The sequence below is a fragment of the Bubalus bubalis genome, chromosome 14 (assembly GCF_019923935.1).
Source record: "Bubalus bubalis isolate 160015118507 breed Murrah chromosome 14, NDDB_SH_1, whole genome shotgun sequence".
In the NCBI taxonomy this organism is placed as follows: domain Eukaryota; kingdom Metazoa; phylum Chordata; class Mammalia; order Artiodactyla; family Bovidae; genus Bubalus; species Bubalus bubalis.
Window position 1 is genome coordinate 9,252,153 of NC_059170.1, and position 19,518 is coordinate 9,271,670.

At 46.5% G+C, this 19,518-nt stretch overlaps 2 protein-coding genes across 2 annotated transcripts; both read left to right on the plus strand.

Annotated features, from left to right (window-relative positions):
- The first annotated feature begins 8,477 nt into the window (after positions 1-8,477).
- On the plus strand, positions 8,478-9,293 carry LOC123329103 (autophagy-related protein 13-like). The gene has a single exon (XM_044927483.2). It carries the CDS (start codon positions 8,478-8,480, stop codon positions 9,291-9,293), a length of 816 nt encoding a protein of 271 aa, XP_044783418.2.
- LOC112577708 (spleen trypsin inhibitor I) lies at positions 9,235-17,924 on the plus strand. Its single transcript, XM_045162595.1, has 4 exons — positions 9,235-9,349; positions 12,822-12,960; positions 16,708-16,899; positions 17,349-17,924. The coding sequence occupies exons 2-4, from the start codon at positions 12,867-12,869 to the stop codon at positions 17,357-17,359; spliced, it is 297 nt and encodes a 98-aa protein (XP_045018530.1). The 5' UTR covers positions 9,235-9,349; positions 12,822-12,866; the 3' UTR covers positions 17,360-17,924.
- The last annotated feature ends 1,594 nt before the right edge of the window (positions 17,925-19,518 follow it).

Sequence of the window (19,518 nt, forward strand, 5' to 3'; positions counted from 1 at the left end):
GATGATGGGGCTTATAGGGGTGACCTTTTGTCACACTGGCCCATGGAGGACATGCCTTGTTCTTGGATACTACAGCCACTTCTCCAGGGAGGCATCAAGGAGAAAAGTCACTGGGGGGTTGTTAGGGGTGTGTGGTCCCCTGAGCTCTATCTCTTTACCCTGCCCTTCCCCTCCCTCCATGCCTTGCCCCCTGTCTCACCCCAGGATCTGATAGCACTACCACAGATCCTCATGCAATCCTCCCCCATTTTAAAGTTTTTGTTCTTAGTGTTGCAGCTGCCATGTACAAAGGTCTCAGAGAACCTGGACTTGGCAATGTAGAAGCAGTTGATTATTTTGGCCTTGCTGGGACTCTTGCAGAAGGCCAGGCAGAAGTTAGGTTGCAGGGCTGCAGACACGGAAGGGTCAGAGAAGAGGATGGTCATCAAAGCTCAGTCTACAAGATGAACAACTGAAATCCCCAGTTTGTTTGCAATAGAGAGTGGTAGGGGTGCAGGGAGGTGAAATATGAACAGGTTGTTTGATGCTCTACTTCCCGGACATTATCATTAATGTGGTTAGGCATGACAATGATAGGATGATATTGTAAATAATTCCATATTGTTACTGAATATTTATAGATGAATTGGCATGATGCCATTTATTAGCATCAAAACACATCTAAAAAGAGGATACATTTTAAGAATATTCTCCATATGTTGATAATGATTGGAGCTGGACAAATGTCCATAGGTTTATAATACTATTTTCTGTACATACATGTATGGTTGAAAGTTTTCACCATTGAGAAAAAGTGAGATGGTGTTATGCTATAATGGAGAAAGGCATGGAAGAAAACACACCATTGTGTTCACTTTGGTTACATCATGGGCACAGGAATATTAGAATATTGAGGAAATACTGACATTGCGACTTTGATAAGAATCATTAATTTGGTCTTCATCCCATTCCCACCACAAAGCTCCTAAGTGTTAGTCACTCAGTCATGTCTGACTCTTTTCAAAGCCATGGACAGTAGCCCGCCAGGCTCCTCTGTTCATGGGATTCCCCATGCAAGAACACTAGAGTGGGTTGCCATGTCCTTCTCCAGGGGATCTTCCCGAGCCAAGGATCAAACCAATGGCATTGTCCCCTGCAGTGGCAAGAGGATTCTCTACCACTGTGCTACCTGATTAGGTGGTCATATTTTCACTCCCACTTTCCCCCTTTCCCTGTCCCCACATGGGGAGGTTGAATCTATCACAAATGGCTAAATATTTAATGATTCATGAGGTGTGATGAAGCCTCCACAGAAACCTCAACAGAGCAAGTCATTCATGTTCTTCAAGAGAACTAAGATCAACCCAGGGATCAACACAGATACACACTCCAACATGACTCACGTGGACCACTGCAGCAGCTTGCCCAGGGGCCTCTCTCTCTGCCCTTCGCCCCCTAGAGGCCACTCTCCACACTGCAGCCACAGGGACCCTGTTACAACCGGACTCCTATCCCATTGCTCGCTTGACCAATCCCTCACGACTCCCAGCTCTCTCAGAGTCAAATTCAGATTCTTACAAAGTCCTATAAGGCTCCTCACGACCTGTCCCCATGGCCTCTCTGCCTCATCGCCTTCCACTCCCCTCCCCTCCAGCCACTCTGATCCTGGCTGCTGCTCAAACACACCAGGCTCATTTTTAGCAGCCTCTACTCAATATCTTCTTATCACAGAGGGTTTCTCTGACCCTGTACAGCCTCCTGTATCCCCATACTCTCTTTCTTCATGACATTCATCACCACCTGCCATAGGATTTCCCCCTTTTTTTGTTTGTCACCCTCTCAGATGTCATATTATTTTACTATGTTTTGTATTCAGCTGCCTCCCTATTTCAAGAAATATGGCTTTTGAGGAAAAAAAGCAGAAGGATTTAATGGATATTTGTCAAAGGAATAAATCTCCCTTTTCATATTCATGCCAAGTGTATTGAAGAGACTGGATATAATAAAATTCATATTATCTGATGATGATGCCTGTCTATATAATTATGAGTATACTTATAACTTTCTATATCCTGATAGGAAAATAAAATAAGAGCCTGACTGGGCAAGAAGAAGGGCATTGGTGAAGTGGAGTGAAAGTTGCTCAGTCGTGTCTGACTCTTTGAACAGTCCACGGAATTCTCCAGGCCACAATACTGGAGTGGGTAGCCTTTCCCTTCTCCAGGGATCTTCCCAACCCAGGGATTGAACCCAGGTCTCCCACATTGCAGGCAGATTCATTACCAGCTGAGCCACAAAGTAAGCCCAGAAGGGCATTGAGTCTTGACTGATATTTTACCAGCCTGGAAAAAGCAGTCTTGGCCCCAACGAGCAGACTCATGGAAGTACTGCATTGCCAGGAACCAGCATGGGAGATCCCACCCATGACAAGGTCATGCAGAGGAGAACTGACAGGCAAGGTGAATCAGGACTCGAGGGACTCCCTGGACCTGCTCGAGCATCTACCCTGAAACCAAAGTCTGTCTGTCTACTGTTTACTATATTATACTTTTCACCAACTCTTCTGACATTAACAGGGGGCTATGCCCGACCACCTTTCTCTGAAGAAAATCAACTTAGGGCTCTAATTAATAAGTCTCCTGGGCTTGAAAGAAGTATTTCCATTCTAACCCCTCTGTTAGCATTCTAGCCTGCTTGGCAGGTTTATCCATACTCTTGCAACTAACACACATGATTATTCACAACATCCCAACCATAACCTTCGAGCAGTAAAAAAGTTTTATTAAAATAATACTGCATTGTTGAGCCAAAGTTTGCTACCAAGTTTCCTTATCCCTTACCCAATGTGCGCCTGGGAGTGCATTAGTTAATATAGTTAGAATGTAAGAAAAACAAGCAGTAGCCTTGGCATTAGCAACATAAGACCCTTGAGTTAATAAGTTCTTTCTTTGTTGTAACCCACTGCACCTTTGCTGCATAAGAATGTTTTCTGAGGGGGACACAGATTAGAAAAATAAAGAAAAAACACTTTAAGGGAAAAAACAAGTTTTCTGGTTGACCAGCCTTTATCAGGAAAGAGTCATAAAATGTTAGCAGACCACAGGGCCAGAAGATAATGTACATAACATAAGACCCTTGTAAATGGAAAGGTATGCAGAAAATGTCCTGACTTCAATAAAGGTAAAACTGATGGAATGTTGAGCTGACTCTGTATGACCCTGCATCTTTCATTTCTGGAAATGTGTAACTCAGGGTATAAAAGCTCCTTTTGGAAATAAAGCTGCAGACCTTGTTCCACCTACACTTGGTCTCCCCATGTCATTCTCTCTCTCTCTCTCTCTCTTTTCAGGCTGATCCCCTGGAGCACAGAGGCTCTCTGAGCTCACTTTTTTGCCCGGGCTTCTAAGACCCTCTCCAGAAGGCGCTCTGTGTCTTTGCCTCATCTAGAGGGCACCTGAGGCCTCCGTGAACAGAGCAAGTCCCATGTCAGGGTCTTTATTGGCTTTCTGTGTAAACCAAGGAATATCAACCTCATTCTCTCTCCTTTTACTTTAATCTCTCTCACCAACGCTGTTCATCCTGAGGGTATCCCTGGATCCTGCTGGGGCTGGACCCCAGCACTGCATTCTTGCTCTGCCTGCAAGTTGCCTCTGGAAGGAAGACACTCAGCTATCACTCAACTCCCTGATTAATTTCATAACAGAGAAATGATTGTTATCTGACACTTGTTTCTTTTGGGGGAGGTGGTAAGGTTTAGTCTTTCAGACTAAAACATTTTGGCAGAAAATGGACATCATGGACCATGACTGTGTAAACTCTATATTCATGACTGGCAATCCTTTCAATGGACAAGGAAATGGCAACCCACTCCTTGCCTGGGAGTGAGTACTCTTGCCTGGGAATCCCATGGACAGAGGAGCTTGACAGGCTATGGTCCATAGGGTTGCAAAGAGTCAGACACAACCTAGGGACTGAATACAATGCCTTTCAAAAAACTCATGTAATCTGTTCCCCACCATTCAGCTGAGGAAACTGCAGATAATTTGCCCCAAGACACATAGATGTAGGTGGTAGCATCAGAACAAGACAATATCCTGTCATAGCCCATTTAATAAACTACCTGATTCTGCCAGGAATTCTGAAAATGCAAAGAACTGGTAAAGGTTTCTGAGTGCACTGTTCCTAATACAGTAGTCCCCTGTCCCTGAATCTCACCTCAGACCCAAATGATGAAGAAGACTGTCTGGGTTTTTCCCTGACACCAGATATGGGGGGTCTCTACCAACAGCGACTGATTCCCCCACACCAGCTGGGGGAATTCCTTTCTGACACTAAATCCACAGAGGTGACCCAGAAGCCACAGGGTGAGGACTCCCTCCCTGAGGGTGGCCCACACTTCAGGTGTTGATCACAAGTTCCAGGGTCTCTCATAAGGGTGACCAACTCACTATAAATTCATAGATTCCATGACCCACCTTCCATGTTCAGCAACTTATTAGAACCATTCACAGAACTCAAGAAAGCCTTTTACCCAGGGACAGCCGAATGGAGAAGAATAGGACAAATGGGGAACCGAGGGTGCAGAGGTTCCAAGGTCTCTCAGGACTCTCCCCACCTCACAATCCCTTTGTGTGGTCAGCTCCCCTGAAGGTCTCAGAATCCAATGTTTTGGGATTTTTAACTGAGGGTTGGAGCTAGGCAAGTTGATTGAATCATTGGCCATTGGTGATTGACTCAATCTCAGTACCCTCTCCTCTGCCCATAGGCAATGGAGGTTGGTAGTTCTAACCCTCTAATCATTTGATGGTGTCTGCTGTAACCCAGTCCCATCCAGACACTGTCTAGGATCCCACCCTTGACTCATATCATGACTTACAGAAAAACAGTAAATCCCAAGAGTTTCAGGAAGCCTGAAGCATTAACCAGGACCCAAATAAATAAATAAAGGTGGATCTTGTTATTATACGACACTGAGGTTTAGGAAAAAGATAGTGACCAGGAAAAGAGAGTCTCAGAAGAGGGGTCTCTGATCAGGTTCAGTGAGGTGGGATACCTTTGTTTAAAAGCTGAACATGTAATAACACGTCCATTTGTTAGTGTCCCAGAAGAAATCCAGAGAGGGCTGGCTGCACTCACGTCAGCCCTGCTCCCCAGCCCCTTCCATGGACTCCCCTCATCACCCCCACCCCCAGCCTAGAGAGCAAAGGTGAGCATGCACTTACCCTGGGCCTGGTTTCTGGTTTCTCCCCCTGGGTTGTCCCCAAGGACTAGAAGTGCTGCAAAGAGACAGAGCTGGCTCAACTTCGTGGCCTCGCAGGAAGACATCTGAGGAAAGCTGGGGGTTGACGGAGCTTCTCTAACCTGAGCTGAGGAGTGGATACAGGTGACAAGGAGGCGAGTGGGGAAGGGGAGGAGCTGAGGTCAGGCTCATAAGTGTAATCTCCCCACATGGCCAGAACTCCTGCTGAGGCCTGCTGGGGCCAAATGCCCCAATATCAGCATTTCTGAAACTCGACTTTGCCTGTGGGTCTTGTGAAAACAGATTGTGATTCCACAGGTGCAAATTTTGCTCACTTTGTCACTGACGGAGCATCCCAGCACCTAGAGCAGTGCATGGCATGTGATGGATCGTCAGTGAACAGAGGAGAGCAGACCAACGGGCAGGTAAGCGCACAGCCGTGTGTGAACTCAGGTCCTCCTTTGCAGCCTCCTGCAGGACTCCTCACATCTGGGCGTCAATGCCCTTCACCCCCACACCTCAACCCCACCTACTTTAGAACGTGTGACACAGGTAAGGTTTCTGCAACCATTGTGGCAGCATCTCTACTGGACAGACACCAGCTCTTTAGCTGGCAGTGGTCCAGGCGGGTGGTGAGTCGGGGGGAAGAGCGTGTCCATCTGGAGCACAGACTCTGCTTTTCTGGGGAGAAGAGACTAAGAGGATTGGGACATGTCTCCACAGTATGACCACCCCCTGCCCCTCACTTTGTTTCACCAGCAGGACAGCTTGCCTGCCTGAGTGCACCGTGGGGGACTTTGGAAGATCACCTGCAACTTCCCCCCAACTCTGGTCTCCCCACCAGTGGCTTTGGGATCAGAGGATTTCATTTTGAATCCCAGCTCTGCCTTTGCGTAACTTTGTGACCTGGGGCCAGAAATTTCTTTTGTCTTCACGTGTTACGCGTGAATCTGCGGCTCATATCACAGGGTTGCTGTGAGAGCAATGGAAGCCAGAGACATGTATTCCTTCCCTGTAAAGTCAAAGTCTTTTGTAATAATAATAATAATGAGTACCAGGCTGGGCTCACTGCTATTGTACAGCAGAAACCAACTATAAAATCTAAGGCAATGATTAAATAAATTAAAAAATATAAAGTTACTATGAAAAAAAAAGCACGGTAAGACTCCATTTAAAAAAATGAGTAATTGTGACAGTTAACACTTGACTCCTTTGATTAGAGGGTCAGATAAAGGTAAGGGGGGTGGGAAAAGAAAGGGCTTGACCTGGGTGAGATCTCTCACTGAAGCAAGAGGGCTTTTGGTTACCTTTGAGGAAGAAGGAGATCTATTTGAAAGAGAGACTCTGTCTCCACTCTGGCACTGGGGGAACTTCCTGACTGTAAACTTCTAGAAGATGACACTACAACAATCAATGCTATTTTTTCCTTTCTTTACGACAGTTGACAGAGAATTTAAAGAGCAGTCAGGAGCAGAGGAAACTAAAACTCTGTGTGCTTCTAGACACTTTGCTTTAGTCCCTGGTGTTCAAGGAACTTTAGCAGCGTAATCAACATGGTTCTCAAAAATCACCACAATATTGTAAAGTAATTAGACTCTAATTAATATAAATTATTTTTTTAAAGTACCCAAACCTGGGGATTGCTTAAAACGGACACCAGCATCCTCGTTCACAAAGAAAGAACCTGTGATTCAGAGAGGTGAAGTGACTGGCCTAAGATCACAGAGCAACATAGTGAGTTATGAAGCCAATCTTTTCTCCTTAATGCCAAATCATTTTTTATTAACTGTTATAAATTAATAATTATTCACAATAACTAAGCAACAGTTTTTACGGTATTACTCTATTATCAGATCTGACATTCATTAAAAGGTTACTCTTGTCAATACCTATACAAAGCATTTAACAGAGATAATATCTTTTCAATTCTCACCACAATTTTATGAGATTGATAGAGATAGAGAAAAACAACTTCTGAGTTTTAAGACCTAACCGGGCACCCCAGTGGGCCTTATGCTCTCCTGTTGAACATAAACATTTCACAAAACTTCAACATCAGACAAGGCCTTTCTGTGTCCACGTGTGCTAAGTAGCTTCCGTCATGTCCAATTCTTTGTGACCCCAGACTCCTCTGTCCATGGGGATTCTCCAGGCAAGAATACTGGAGTGAGGGGCCATGCCCTCCTCCAGGGAATCTTCCCGACCCAGGGATGGAACCTACATCTCTTATGTCTCCTGCATTGGCAGATGGGTTCTTTACCACCAGTGCCAGATGGATTAAGACCAAAATAAGCCACTCAGTAATCATGTTTGAGCACAGACAAAAGTGGCTAAATTACACAAAGCACCAGTATGACTGAGCACCTTCCTATCTTGAATGACAGCTACTTCCTATTTTAAATGACAGCTACTTAGACCCAGTGAGCTCTAACCTCTATCTAGTTTTACTTTCTGAGAGTTAAGATATCCGGTCAGAGAATAGTCCCACTTCCCACCAATATCCAGAGCAAAGCCAGCTTCCTGAAACCCTCCCCAAAATAACCTAACACAAGCCACATCTTGTCAGTTCTTCCTAAAATCCTCCTAAAGAGAAGCCATATGGTTTCCCAGGGTGTGTAATGAGTACAATTCATTCAACTAGCACAGGAGCATTTTGGCTGATCTGTGGTTGGAGACACTGACAGGTATAAGCATTCTCATTTATTACGTAAAGAGAGTGAAACTCAGAGACATCGAGAAGTCTCCCCGAGACTTCAAAGTAGTGAGGACAGAACCAGCTCTGTAAAGGTCTCTTCTTTCTTTTTAAAAAACAAAACAAAACTGCTGTTTGAAGTCTCTAGGCCTCGATTGTCTCATCTGTAATGGGAATTTAGGTTGTGTTGTATAAATGTTGCTCAAGCTCACATCATCCCCAAGGCAGTAACATGAAAACACTATTAAACTGGCCCCATTTGGGCAAGCTGGGACGTCCTTTAAATGGGTACCCAGAGTGAGTGAAGTCGCTCAGTCATGTCCGACTCTTTGCAACCCCATGGACTGTAGCCTACCACGCTCCTCCTTCCATGGGATTTTCCAAGCAAGAATACTGGCGTGGATTGCCATTTCCTTCTCCAGGAAATCTTCCCGACCGGGGGATTGAACCCAGGTCTCCTGCACTGTAGGCAGATGCTTTACTGTCTGAGCCACCAGGGAAATATAGGACTGCAGTATAGGAGGTAATATTTCCACCTCAGGCAAGGGGACCCCAACATCTCGTGGCATGGGACACCCTGGATCTGTGGCTGTGCCAGACACTCCTCTGCTGGACGGCACCGCCACGCTGTCCAGCAGTGAGGACGCTGAAACTGTATCAAAGAGCAGCGAGGGACGGGCCTGCCCCCACGATGTCTTGGAGATCATCTTTGTCCGGAAGGTGGGGGCTTTTGTCAACAAGCCCATCAACCAGGCTACCCTGACCAGTTTGGACATACCCTTTGCCATGTTTGCTCCCAAGAACCTGGAGCTGGAGGATGCGGATCCCATGGGGAATCCGCCAGATTCCCCAGAGACTACATCTCCTCTCCAGGGCGGCTTGCACTCTGATGGCTCCAGCGGGGGCAGCAGCGGCCATACCCAGGACGACTTCGTCATGATCGACTTTAAACCAGCTTTTTCTAAAGATGACATCCTTCCGATGGACTTGGGGACCTTCTATCGTGAATTTCAGAACCAGCCTCAGCTGAGCAGCCTCTCCCTCGACATCGGGGCCCAGTCCGTGGCCGAGGACCTGATATGGAAGCCCCTTGGCCGCCACCTCGCCCTCTGGCCTCCTGCCCTCCTTCTGTGGCCATTCCTGCTCCGCAGGCCTGGAGAGTTCTTCCCGCTGCTCCCCCACGCCCACTCCTCCCATCTTGCGGTCAGTCACAGGACAAGACGGTTGAACCGTTACCTTCCTGCGATCGCACTCGAGATTTGCATTGCGCTCCGCGGTCACTATCTTGACTTTGCTTGCGTTTATTTCCTCCTTTTCTCTGCATTCTCATCCCAGCAGTTCTCACACTCTCCTGTTGTTTGCCTGATGTCCTCTACTTGCTGATGCCACTCAGCCAGGCTGCCTAAGCAGCTCTTGCCATCAGCTGTCCAGCTTGCCAGGTGGGTGCCAGGGACACAGGGTGGAAGCAGCAGGAGGATCGAGTGGTGGTGTTCTTGCCCTTTGCTCACTCATCCCCTTGCTCCGGAGTTCAGCCAGGTGTCCTGATACTCACTGTAAATGGGTACCCAGTGGAGTCTTATAAGTTGTCCCATAATCCCTGGCAACCAGGGGGCCTTATAATGACCTAGAAGAGTGATACATCCTGGGAAATACTTCCCTGAGCCGTGGATCCATCCTCACCATCTACTCCTACCCCTTCCTCTCTGTCATCTTCATTCATTTGTTCATATTCCCACAGTATCTGATTTCCTTGTGTGTACTAAGTAACTCAGTCATGTCTGACTCTTTTTGTGACCCCATGTACTGTAGCCTGCCAGGCTCCTCTGTCCATGGGATTCTCCAGGCAAGAGCATTGGAGTGGGTTGCCTCACTCTTGCCCAAATGGGGGAAGCAATTCAGAGGGTGAATTGGGACCTCTGATCCTACAACTAGCCTTCCCTTTTTCCACTAACCTCTCTCCTCCTACTCAGTAATGGGGCATCCTGAGGGCCCCATGGGACATCCTGTAAGCCTCTGCATAAATTGTCAGAAGTGGGGAAGAGGGATTCCCCAAACTTTGAGGATTAATATTCTGAAGCTGATAGAGGGGGCTCAGCAAGTATTGCACAAAAATCTAAAAGATAATTTTTTTTTTTTTTGCCACACCACATGGCATGTGGGATCTTAGTTCCCCAACCAAGGGCTGAACCTATAACCCCTGCAGTGGAAGCGTACAGTCCTAATCCCTGGACCACTGGGGAAATCCCCCTAAAAGACCGTTGTGGGAAAGAAGGAAACTACCTTGATTGCCATCTCCAAGTCTCTGTTAGGGCTGTTTTAGGACAAACACAGTAGAATGGGTCAATTGGTTTCCTGAAATTAGAGTCAGGACAGAAATGACAAGGTTGGGTCAGAGGGAAGGGAGGGGTTTTTACTGGTTGAATGGGACAAAGGATTGTTCTCATGATGAATGCTGTCACCTGGCACCTGCTGCCCACGTGATAGTGAACTCACTATAAGAGGAGGTATCAAAACTGAGGCTGCCTGAGAGTTACCTCCAATGAATGCTAGCTTTTAATTATTCAGAAGCCTTCCTCAGATCTTCTTCCAGCACCAAGTCCCTCGTTATACCAACATCTCCACACCTACATTACTGAACTCTGATGGATCTGTTTCTCAGGGAGGCTAAAGGCAGGTGCTAAAGGCAAGCTAAAGGCAGCCTCACTCCTCTCAGGAGTTGGAATTGGAGGGGGGAGCAGGAAGTTCAAGCTGTGGGGCCAGGGCTCTTGTGTAAACAAGGAGGTTCCCCCACACCCTGTGATGTTTCCGCCATGTAGTTTCTCCAAGGATGCCTGAGGCCTTGGGAAGATAGATACCTCATCAGGGGCAGCTTCTGGGTCAAGAGGCCTCCAGCCTGGACCAGATGGAGGATAGCCAGAAGACAGGAGGACACTGGAAGAGATAACGAGAGGCAGACAGATAGATGAGAGATGAGCAAGGAGGAAAGAAGATTTTCTGTTGTTAGGGTGGGAGGTAGGCTTTCTGTTGCTCCCTGGTCTCAGATGGACCGACTGAAGCAGGGAGAGGGGCAGAGTCAGAAGGCCTTCTAAACTAGAATCCTCATTGTACCATCTGTTGTTCATGTGTCCTGAGCAAGTGACTTCACCTCCTGAGGCTCGGCTTTCTCCTTGACAAAATAGGATGAGAATCTCAGATGTTGTAGGATTGACATGAGGCTAAATGAAATCATGCATGTGGAATGTCTCAGGAGAGGGCAGACACTCCACTCACAGTGGCTTGTTTGGTGAGTTGCTGGCTATTGATGCCCTTCTGTCCTGGGGCAGCTCAGTATTGAGAGCTCCTGCCCTTCTCCAGGGAAAGGGTGTCTGTGCAGGAAGGCAGCCCTCGTGTCCTCTCAGCTCATCACCCAGCTGTGTGCCTGCTTGACATTTGGCTGGACTTGCTCCTGGGGCTTCTGGACGCTGAGCCCAGCTCCCTTCTCCTTGACCCTGGAGCTGAGCACAGAGTGTGTGTGTGTTTGTGTGAGTGAGTGTGTGTGTGTGAGTGGGAAGATGCTTGTCTGTGTCTGGGTAGGTCACTGTGTAATGGTGGCTTGGTGCACCATGGCCCTAACTGGGAGTGACTAGATGAGAATGAGTGAAGACATTGTGGGTCTCACCCCTCACATGTGCCCTGAATTTTACATCTTACAAAGCAACAGAGCACATGGTGCACAGACTTGAAGTCAGATTCCTGGGATCAAATCCTGTCTCTACCATGTATGATTTTAAGCAAATTTCTTAACTGCTTGTTGCCTTCAATTTCTTCATCTGCAACATGAAGCAATAGTAACAGCTCTTCACCCCCTGTTTTAAGACTACCGTGAGGATTAGGTAAGTGAATATGCAGCAAGGGCTTAAGGATAATGCCTGTATCTAGAAGGAGCTAGGTGTTAACTGTCACAATTACTTATTATTATTATTGCTATTACTACACAGGGCTTTGACTTCTCAGGGAGAAGGAATATATATGTCTGTTGCCTCCATGGCTTCCACAGCAACCCTGTGATGTGGTCAGCGCTGATCTCACCTGACGCGTAAAGACACGGGGCTCTGGGGGATTTACATCCTCAAGTACAAAGTTAGAAAAGCAGAGCCGGGATTCAAACTGAGGTGCTCTGGTCCCAAAACCCCTGGGGAGAGAGCAGGAGGAAGGGGGTGGTTACAGGTGATCTTCCAAGGTCCCCTGAGGTCCACTCTGGCAGACAGCCCTCCTGTGTGTGAAGCCAGGTGAGGGCCAGCAGGTGGCCAGGCTGTGGAGACATGTTCAGCTCCCTTCTTCCCCTTTGCCCCCTCCCCTTACTCCCTTTCCTTCCCAGACAACAGGCTTTGTGCCACAGATACGGAAGCTCTTCCTCTAGCTCAGCCTCTGCCTGGAAGAGTGCCAGGTAAGCAGTATACATCCAGGCAGCTGAGATGCTGCCTCAATAGTCGCAGAAAGGTGTCTCTGTAGTCTGAGTCAAGTGATGGTGGGGGCACCGATGCCCAGAGGTGATGAATCTGCAGGAGACTGAAAAGGAGGACTTCAACTAACATACTGCTGTTCACTTATCCATCTTTTAATTCGCTCTCATCCACTCACAGACCATCCATCACAGGCCATGCCTTGCCCTAGGTGCTGGGATGCTCCCTGAGTGACCATATTGGACAAGATTCCACCTGTGGAATCACAATCTGTGTTTCAACCAAACCCACAAGCAGAGTCAATTCTGAGAAACTCTGTTACTGGGCATATGGCTCTAGCAGTGGAAACAGGAAGTCTGGTTCTGTAAGGACATTACAGACTGTTCGAGACTGACCCCAGATCTTCCCTTTCCTCACTCCCCTCCTTATCTCCTGCTCCCACCCTTCACCTGGGGTATGAAAAGCACAGTCAGCCACCAGCCTTCCCCAGGAGCCCTCCTGCAAGGCCACGAAGATGAGCCAGCTCTGCCTCTCTGTAGCCCTTCTGGTCCTCCTGGGCACCCTGGTGGCCGGCATTCCAGGGTGTGACACCAGCAACCAGGCCAAAGGTAAGTCTTGGCTCATCTCTCCTCTAAAAGTTGGGGTGGGGAGGAGGGGAGTCCATAGAAGGCACAGGGGAGTAGGGGTGGAGTGATTGTTGTCAACCCTCTCTGGATTTCTTCTTATAAATTGGGCAGTTTTCTCTCTAGGGACATTTTTTCACTCTCAATAGATATCATTGTGTGTTAAGTTTTGGGGGAAAAAAGCATTCCACCTGACTCTACCAGATCAGGGACCTCATCTCTGAGACTCTCTATTCCTGGTTGCTGCCTTGCCCCTGCACCTCACATAGCATCATACAAAATCCGTACTTGATCCTTGTCTCGATTCATGCCCCAGGCCTCCTGAAACGCTAGGAATTCACTGTATTTTTGTAAGTCATGAGATGAGTGAAGGATGGGACCTTAGATAGTGTCCGGATGGGACTGGATTCTAGAACGTGCTGTCAGGTGATTAAAGGGTTAGAACTATCAACCCTGTCCCTCTGGGGAGAGGAGAAGTACTTTGTTCAGTCAACAATGGCCAGTGATTCTATCAAATTACCTACGTCCAATCTTTAATCAAAACTCGTACACACTGGGTTCACAGAGCCTCAGGGGAGGTGAAAACATCAAGGGATTGTGAGGGGGGAAAGTCCTAAGAGGGTCTGGAGGATCAGCTCCCCCAAGTCCCCATTTGACTGATATTTCTTCTCCATTTGTCTGTCCCTGGAGTTTTATGCTTTATAACAACTGAAGACAGTAAGTAAAGGGTTTTTTAGAGTTCCATGAATGACTCTAATAAGTTATTGAACATGAGAGGTGGGTCGTGGAACCTCTGAATTTAGAGCCAGTTGATCACACGTGTAAGTGACTGCAGAAATTGTTATCAACCCTTGAAGTGTGGGTGAAACTCAGGGAGCCAGACCCCACCCTGTGGGGTCTGGGTCACCTCTGTAGATTTAATGTCAGAAGTGAATTGACTCCTGGATACCCATTGGGTATTGGGGAACTGGTTGCTGTTGGTAGAGACCCACACGTTGGGGTCAGGGACAAAACCCAGACTCACTCTTTTCTATCATTGGTGTCTGGGTTGAGGTTCATAGACCAGGGTCTATATTATGTGGAGCAGAACAGTCAGAACTCCTTACCAGTTCTCTGCATTATCCGAATTCCTGGTAGAAGCAGGTGAGTGAGTGAGAGAAGTCGTTCAGTCATAGAGTCAGACATGACTGAACGACTTCTCTCACTCACTCACCTGCTTCTACCAGGAATTCGGATAATGCAGAGAACTGGTAATTTCTGAGTGTTCTGCTTGATTAAATGGGTTGTAACAGGATAGTGTCTTGTCCTGATCCTAGCATTCATATGGTGTGTGTTCTGGGGCAAGTCATCTGCAGTTTCTTCACCTGTACAGGGGGACCAGGTTACATGAGTTTCTTAAAAGATTACCAGTCATGAGTATGAAGAGTTTACACTTTCCTGATCAATGACGTCTGTTTCCCATCAAAATATGTTAGTCCAAAAGACTCATCTATCTAATGTAGATCATTTCCTCACCACCCCTCTAAAAAATTTATCTTTCTGATATGATCATTTCTCTATTATGAAATTAATCAGAGAGCTGAGTGACAGCTGAGTGTCTTCCCTCCAAGGCAACTGCAGGAAGAGCAGGAAATGCAATACTTTTCTGAGTTTGCTCGTGGGGCCAAGACTGCTTTTTCCAGGCTGGTACAATATTAATCAAAACTCAAAGCTCTTCTTGCCTCCTGGCCAGACTATTATTTTATTTTCCTATCAAGATATAGAAAGTTAGAAGTAGACTCATAATTATATAGGCAGGCCTCATCATCAAATAGACTAACAGGAATTTTATTATATCAGCATTTTCAATGACTGTGCACTTGGCATGAGGATGAAATGGGAGATTTATTCCCTTGATAAATATTCATCAAATACTTAGGCTTTTTGTCCATACAAAGCATATTTCTTGATATAGGAAAACAGCTGTAAACAAAAGATAGTAAAATAATATGCCTTCTAAGAGGGATACAGACAATAAAGACGGGGGGAAATCCTATGCCAGGTCATGATGAGTGTCGTGAGGAAGGTGAGTTATGGGGATTCAGGAGGCTGTAGAGGATCAGGGAAACCCTCTGTGATGAGGAGACATTAAGCAGAAGCTTCCAAAAAGGAGTCTAGTGTGTTTGAGCAGCAGCCAGGACCAGGGTGGCTGGAGCTGAGTGGGTGAGGGGAGGGGAGTGGAAGGGGATGAAGCAGAGAGGCCATGGGGGCAGGTCATGAGGAACCTTCTAGGACTTTATAAGGATAAAAATTTGACTCTGAGAGAGCTGGGAAACCACTGAGGGACTGGTCACGGGAGCAACGAGATACAACTGGAGTTTTAACAGGGTCTTTGTGGCTGCAGTGTGGAGCGTGGCCTCTAGGGGGAGAAAAGCAGGGACAGGGGACCCCTGGGCAGGCGGCTGCAGGGGTCCAGTGAGCCATGATGAATATACCTGTGTTGTTCCCTGGGTTGATTCCAGTTCTCTTGAATAACCTGAAGATATCCTGCTATGTTAAGATATCTAGGGAGGCTTCATCACAAATCATGATTCATTAAATCTTTAGTCATTTGTGATTGATTCAACCTCCAATCCCTCTCCCCTTCCTGAGATGTGGATACAATGAAAGAGGGGAAGGTAGGAATGAAAATTCCCACACCCAACTCAGGCAGTTGTTTCCCCTAACAACTTATTCCCATTCTTGGCTTTGGTTGAGGCTTTACAAAACTCATCTCCCTCACATGATAAAGGACTCCCCTTTGCTCTCATCTCTTAGGAAATTCCAATGTTTTAGGAGCTCTGTGCCAGGTATGGGATGCGGACCAAGTTAATACTTCTTTTATATGTCACAGTATCAATATTTCCTCAATATTCTATTATTCCAGTCTCCATGAGGTAACCAAAGTAAACACCGGTGTGTTTTTCTACCACGCCTTTCTCCATTTACGGCATGATTTCCTCACACTTTGTAATAGTGACGGGTCACGCAGCCCTACTCAACCATTGGCTGGCATCCAGGTGGGCACCTTCATCAAGGGGTAACTGTAAATGAGCAACCCTTGGTGGTCCAGTTTAGCCATTGCCACTGGCGTTGCCACAGTGGGCTCTTCGCCCTCCCCTTCTTTTGTATAAAAGGAACAGGAATTTATACTGTGGGGAAGATGGTTTTCTTGAGACAGTAGCATGCTATCATCTCCGTAGCCCCAGTTTCCAATTAAAAATGTTATTCCTAGTTCCAGCAACTCTTCTCCGGATTATTGGCTGGCCCTGAGGTGAGCAGAATGAGATTGGGCTCAGTAATGCTTTCTTTTTTAATGATGGAAGTTTCAACCACACACATATATAGAAAGCATAGTATTATAAAAGCCATGGATCCATTGTCCAGCTCCAGTAATTTCTATACATGGAGAGTATTTTTATATGTGTCCCTCTTTAGTGTTACTTTTGAAACTAATCAGTAGCATCATGCTAATTAATCCATAAACATTAATCAATGGCATGTAATTATTTATAATATTGCCCTGTCATTGTCACACCTAACAACATTAATAATAATGGCCTGGAAAGCAGGGGATCAAAAGGCCTTTTCACGTTTCACACTTCTGCCCGCCCCCCATCACTCTCTATCACAAACTGGTGGTTTTAGTTTATCTTGTAGACTGAGCTGTGATGACCTTCCCTCTCTTTAACCGAGATCCTCCCATCCCTGCAGCCCAGCAGCCTGACTTCTGCCTAGAGCCTCCATATACAGGTCCCTGCAAGGCCAAAATGATCAGATACTTCTACAACGCCAAGTCTGGGTTCTGCGAGACCTTTGTATATGGCGGCTGCAAAGCTAAATTCAACAATTTCAGGAGCGCGGAGGACTGCATGAGGACCTGTGGTGGTGCTATTGGGCCCCGGGGTAAGACAGGGGGCAGGGCAGAGGGAGAGGGGAAGGGCTCGGGAAAGTGGTGGCGCTCAGAAGGCCACACACCTTTCCAAAAAAGTGATTTTTTTCCTCGCTGCCTCCCAAGAGAAGTGGCAGCAGTATCCGTGGATTGAGCGTGTCCTCCATGGACCAGCTTGGTGAAAGGTCACCCCCTAGAAGCCCCATCATCATAATCTGAGCCTACTCACATGCTCCCATTTTTCAGATGGGAACACTGAGTCAGTCACTCTGCAGAGCAAGTCTGGAGTGCTCTTCAGTGCCCCACCTCAGCCTGGAAAACTCCCTTGCTTATTGATGGTTACCCTGGTCCTGGGAGGACTGTGGTTACACATTTCAGGGATGGTCTAGGACCTGTCAGGGTGGACAGGGTCCAGGTCTGGGCCTTCAGGGATGTCAATCAGCAAGTTCCTTTCTTTTTACAGAGAACCTGTGAACTGTGCTCCCCTGAGATGCTGAAGTATGAGGAGGACCCACCCAAGGCTGGCCTCTAGCTGCTTCTGAAAAATTTCAGCCTCCTTTTCTTTCTTCTCAACCCTCCCCTCCTCAGCAGAAATCTGTCTCTTTCCTTCCTCCACAGGTCCACTTACTTTAGCCCTATCTCATCCAGTTTGTTCTAAGCACCCTGAAAGCAAATCTTCCCTTTATCCCTCACACTTCCCACAATTTCTGGCACAAAGAAGACCGTCCAGAAATATTGCAGGAAGGAAGGAAGGAATGCAGGAGCAAAATTCCCCATGACTGGAGCATCTGTAGAGTCTGAGATTTAAATCTGGATTCTTGTCCTAATCTTCCTCCTCACGGCATGCTTATCTTCATCCTCCACCCCACCATCACTGCTCTCCCTCTACTGGCGAAAGTAGAATTTCCATCATTGAATTTTCAGCTCAGTGGTGGGAGAGGTCTTTTCATGAACGAAGCCTCCTCCTCACATTGATTTGAAGGTCTGTGGCTTCAAAGAGTCTGGCCTTATCTTTAAATAAATTCATATTTTAATTAAACTAACTGGAGTGGATTGTGTTGTTTGCAACTAAGAACTTTAACCCATAGGAAACGGTGGTCTTTCTCATTTTATGCAGATGGGTGGGCAGCTCCCCATCACCTCTCCTCAGACTCAGCCCTACCAAGTAGAAGGAGCCAACCCCTTACACCGACATCTACCTCTTATGGCCGTGCCAGTGTACATGAAAAACTGGATGAGCGACACCTCAACAAGAAAACTTTTGTCCTTCACTTCTTGGGCCAGGTCAAACTTCAGGGCATGTTATTTTCCTGAATTCTCAGAAGGAGAAAAGAAGGAGCATGAGGCTCAGTTGTCAACTTGTCCTTAGAACCCCCTTCCCTGTCATTGTTTTGGGATAGGGGACTTCCAAGTCTAGCTAAAGAGGACCAAGCTCACATTTAGTGAGCACTGGCCATTTGCCAGGCTCTGTGCTTGTCATTTCCCCAGATTATCACTCCTTCTCCTTCCTTTCCCCTTTGGTAACCATAAGTTTGTTATCTGTGTCTGTGAATCCAGTCTTATTTTCATACCACATTTCTTAAGCCAGTCATCGTTGATGGGCACTTGCATTGTGCACGTCTTGGCTATTTGTAAACGAGGCTTTTATGCACCTTGAGGTGCGTGTATCTATTCAAATTAAAGTTTCTTTTTTCCACATATATACCCAGCATAATATAGTAGTTGATGATGTAGTAGTTCTATTTTTAGCTTTTTAAGGAAATTCCATACTGTTTTCATGGGAGCTGCACCAAGATAAATTCACACCAACAGTGTACAAGGCACTTTCCTTTTCTCCACTCTCTCTTCTGTATCTTGTATTTCTAGAATTCCCAATGATAGCCATTTGACTGATGTGATGCTTTATCTCATTGTCAGTTTTTAAATTTATTTACTTTTTAATTTAAGGATAATTGCTTTACAGAATTTTGTTGTTTTCTGTTAAACATCATCATGAATCAGCCATAGTTTTACATATGTCCCCTCCCTCTGTGCTGTGCTGTGCTCTGCTTAGTCACTGATTCTTGTCTGACTCTTTGCAACCCCATGGACTGCAGCTCGCCAGGCTCCTCTGTCCATGGGGATTCTCCAGGCAAGAATATTGCAGTAGGTTGTCATTTCTTTATCCAGGGGATCTTCCAACCCACGGATCGAATCCAGGTCTCCCGCAGTGCAAGTGGATTCTTTACCATCTGAGCCAAGAGGAAAGCCCAAGAATACTGGAGTGGGGAGCCTATCCCTTATCCAAGGGATCTTCCCAACCCAGGAATCAAACTGGGGTCTCTTGCATTGCAGGTGGATTCTTTACCAGCTGAACTACCAGGGAAGCCCTTCCATTCTTCTAATAATTACCAATGTTGATATCTTTTCATGTGCCTGTTGGCCATCTGTATGTCTTCTTTAGAAAAACATCTCCTTAGGTCTTCTGCCCATTTTTAAATTGGATTTTTTTGTTTTCTCAATGTTGAGTTGCAAGAGCTGTTTGTACACTTTTGATATTGACCTCTTATTGGTCATGTATTTTGCAAATAGTTTCTCCCATTCAGTACGTTGTCTTTTTGTCTTGTCAGTGATCTCTTCCTCGCTGCCCAAGC

Excerpts from the sequence above, each read along its gene's own strand:
- LOC112577708 (XM_045162595.1), top strand. The coding sequence starts at position 12,867 with ATGAGCCAGCTCTGCCTCTCTGTAGCCCTTCTGGTCCTCCTGGGCACC. Across the intron at positions 12,961-16,707 it reads CACCAGCAACCAGGCCAAAG|CCCAGCAGCCTGACTTCTGC; the intron begins GTAAGTCTTGGC and ends CCATCCCTGCAG.
- LOC123329103 (XM_044927483.2), top strand. The coding sequence starts at position 8,478 with ATGGGACACCCTGGATCTGTGGCTGTGCCAGACACTCCTCTGCTGGAC.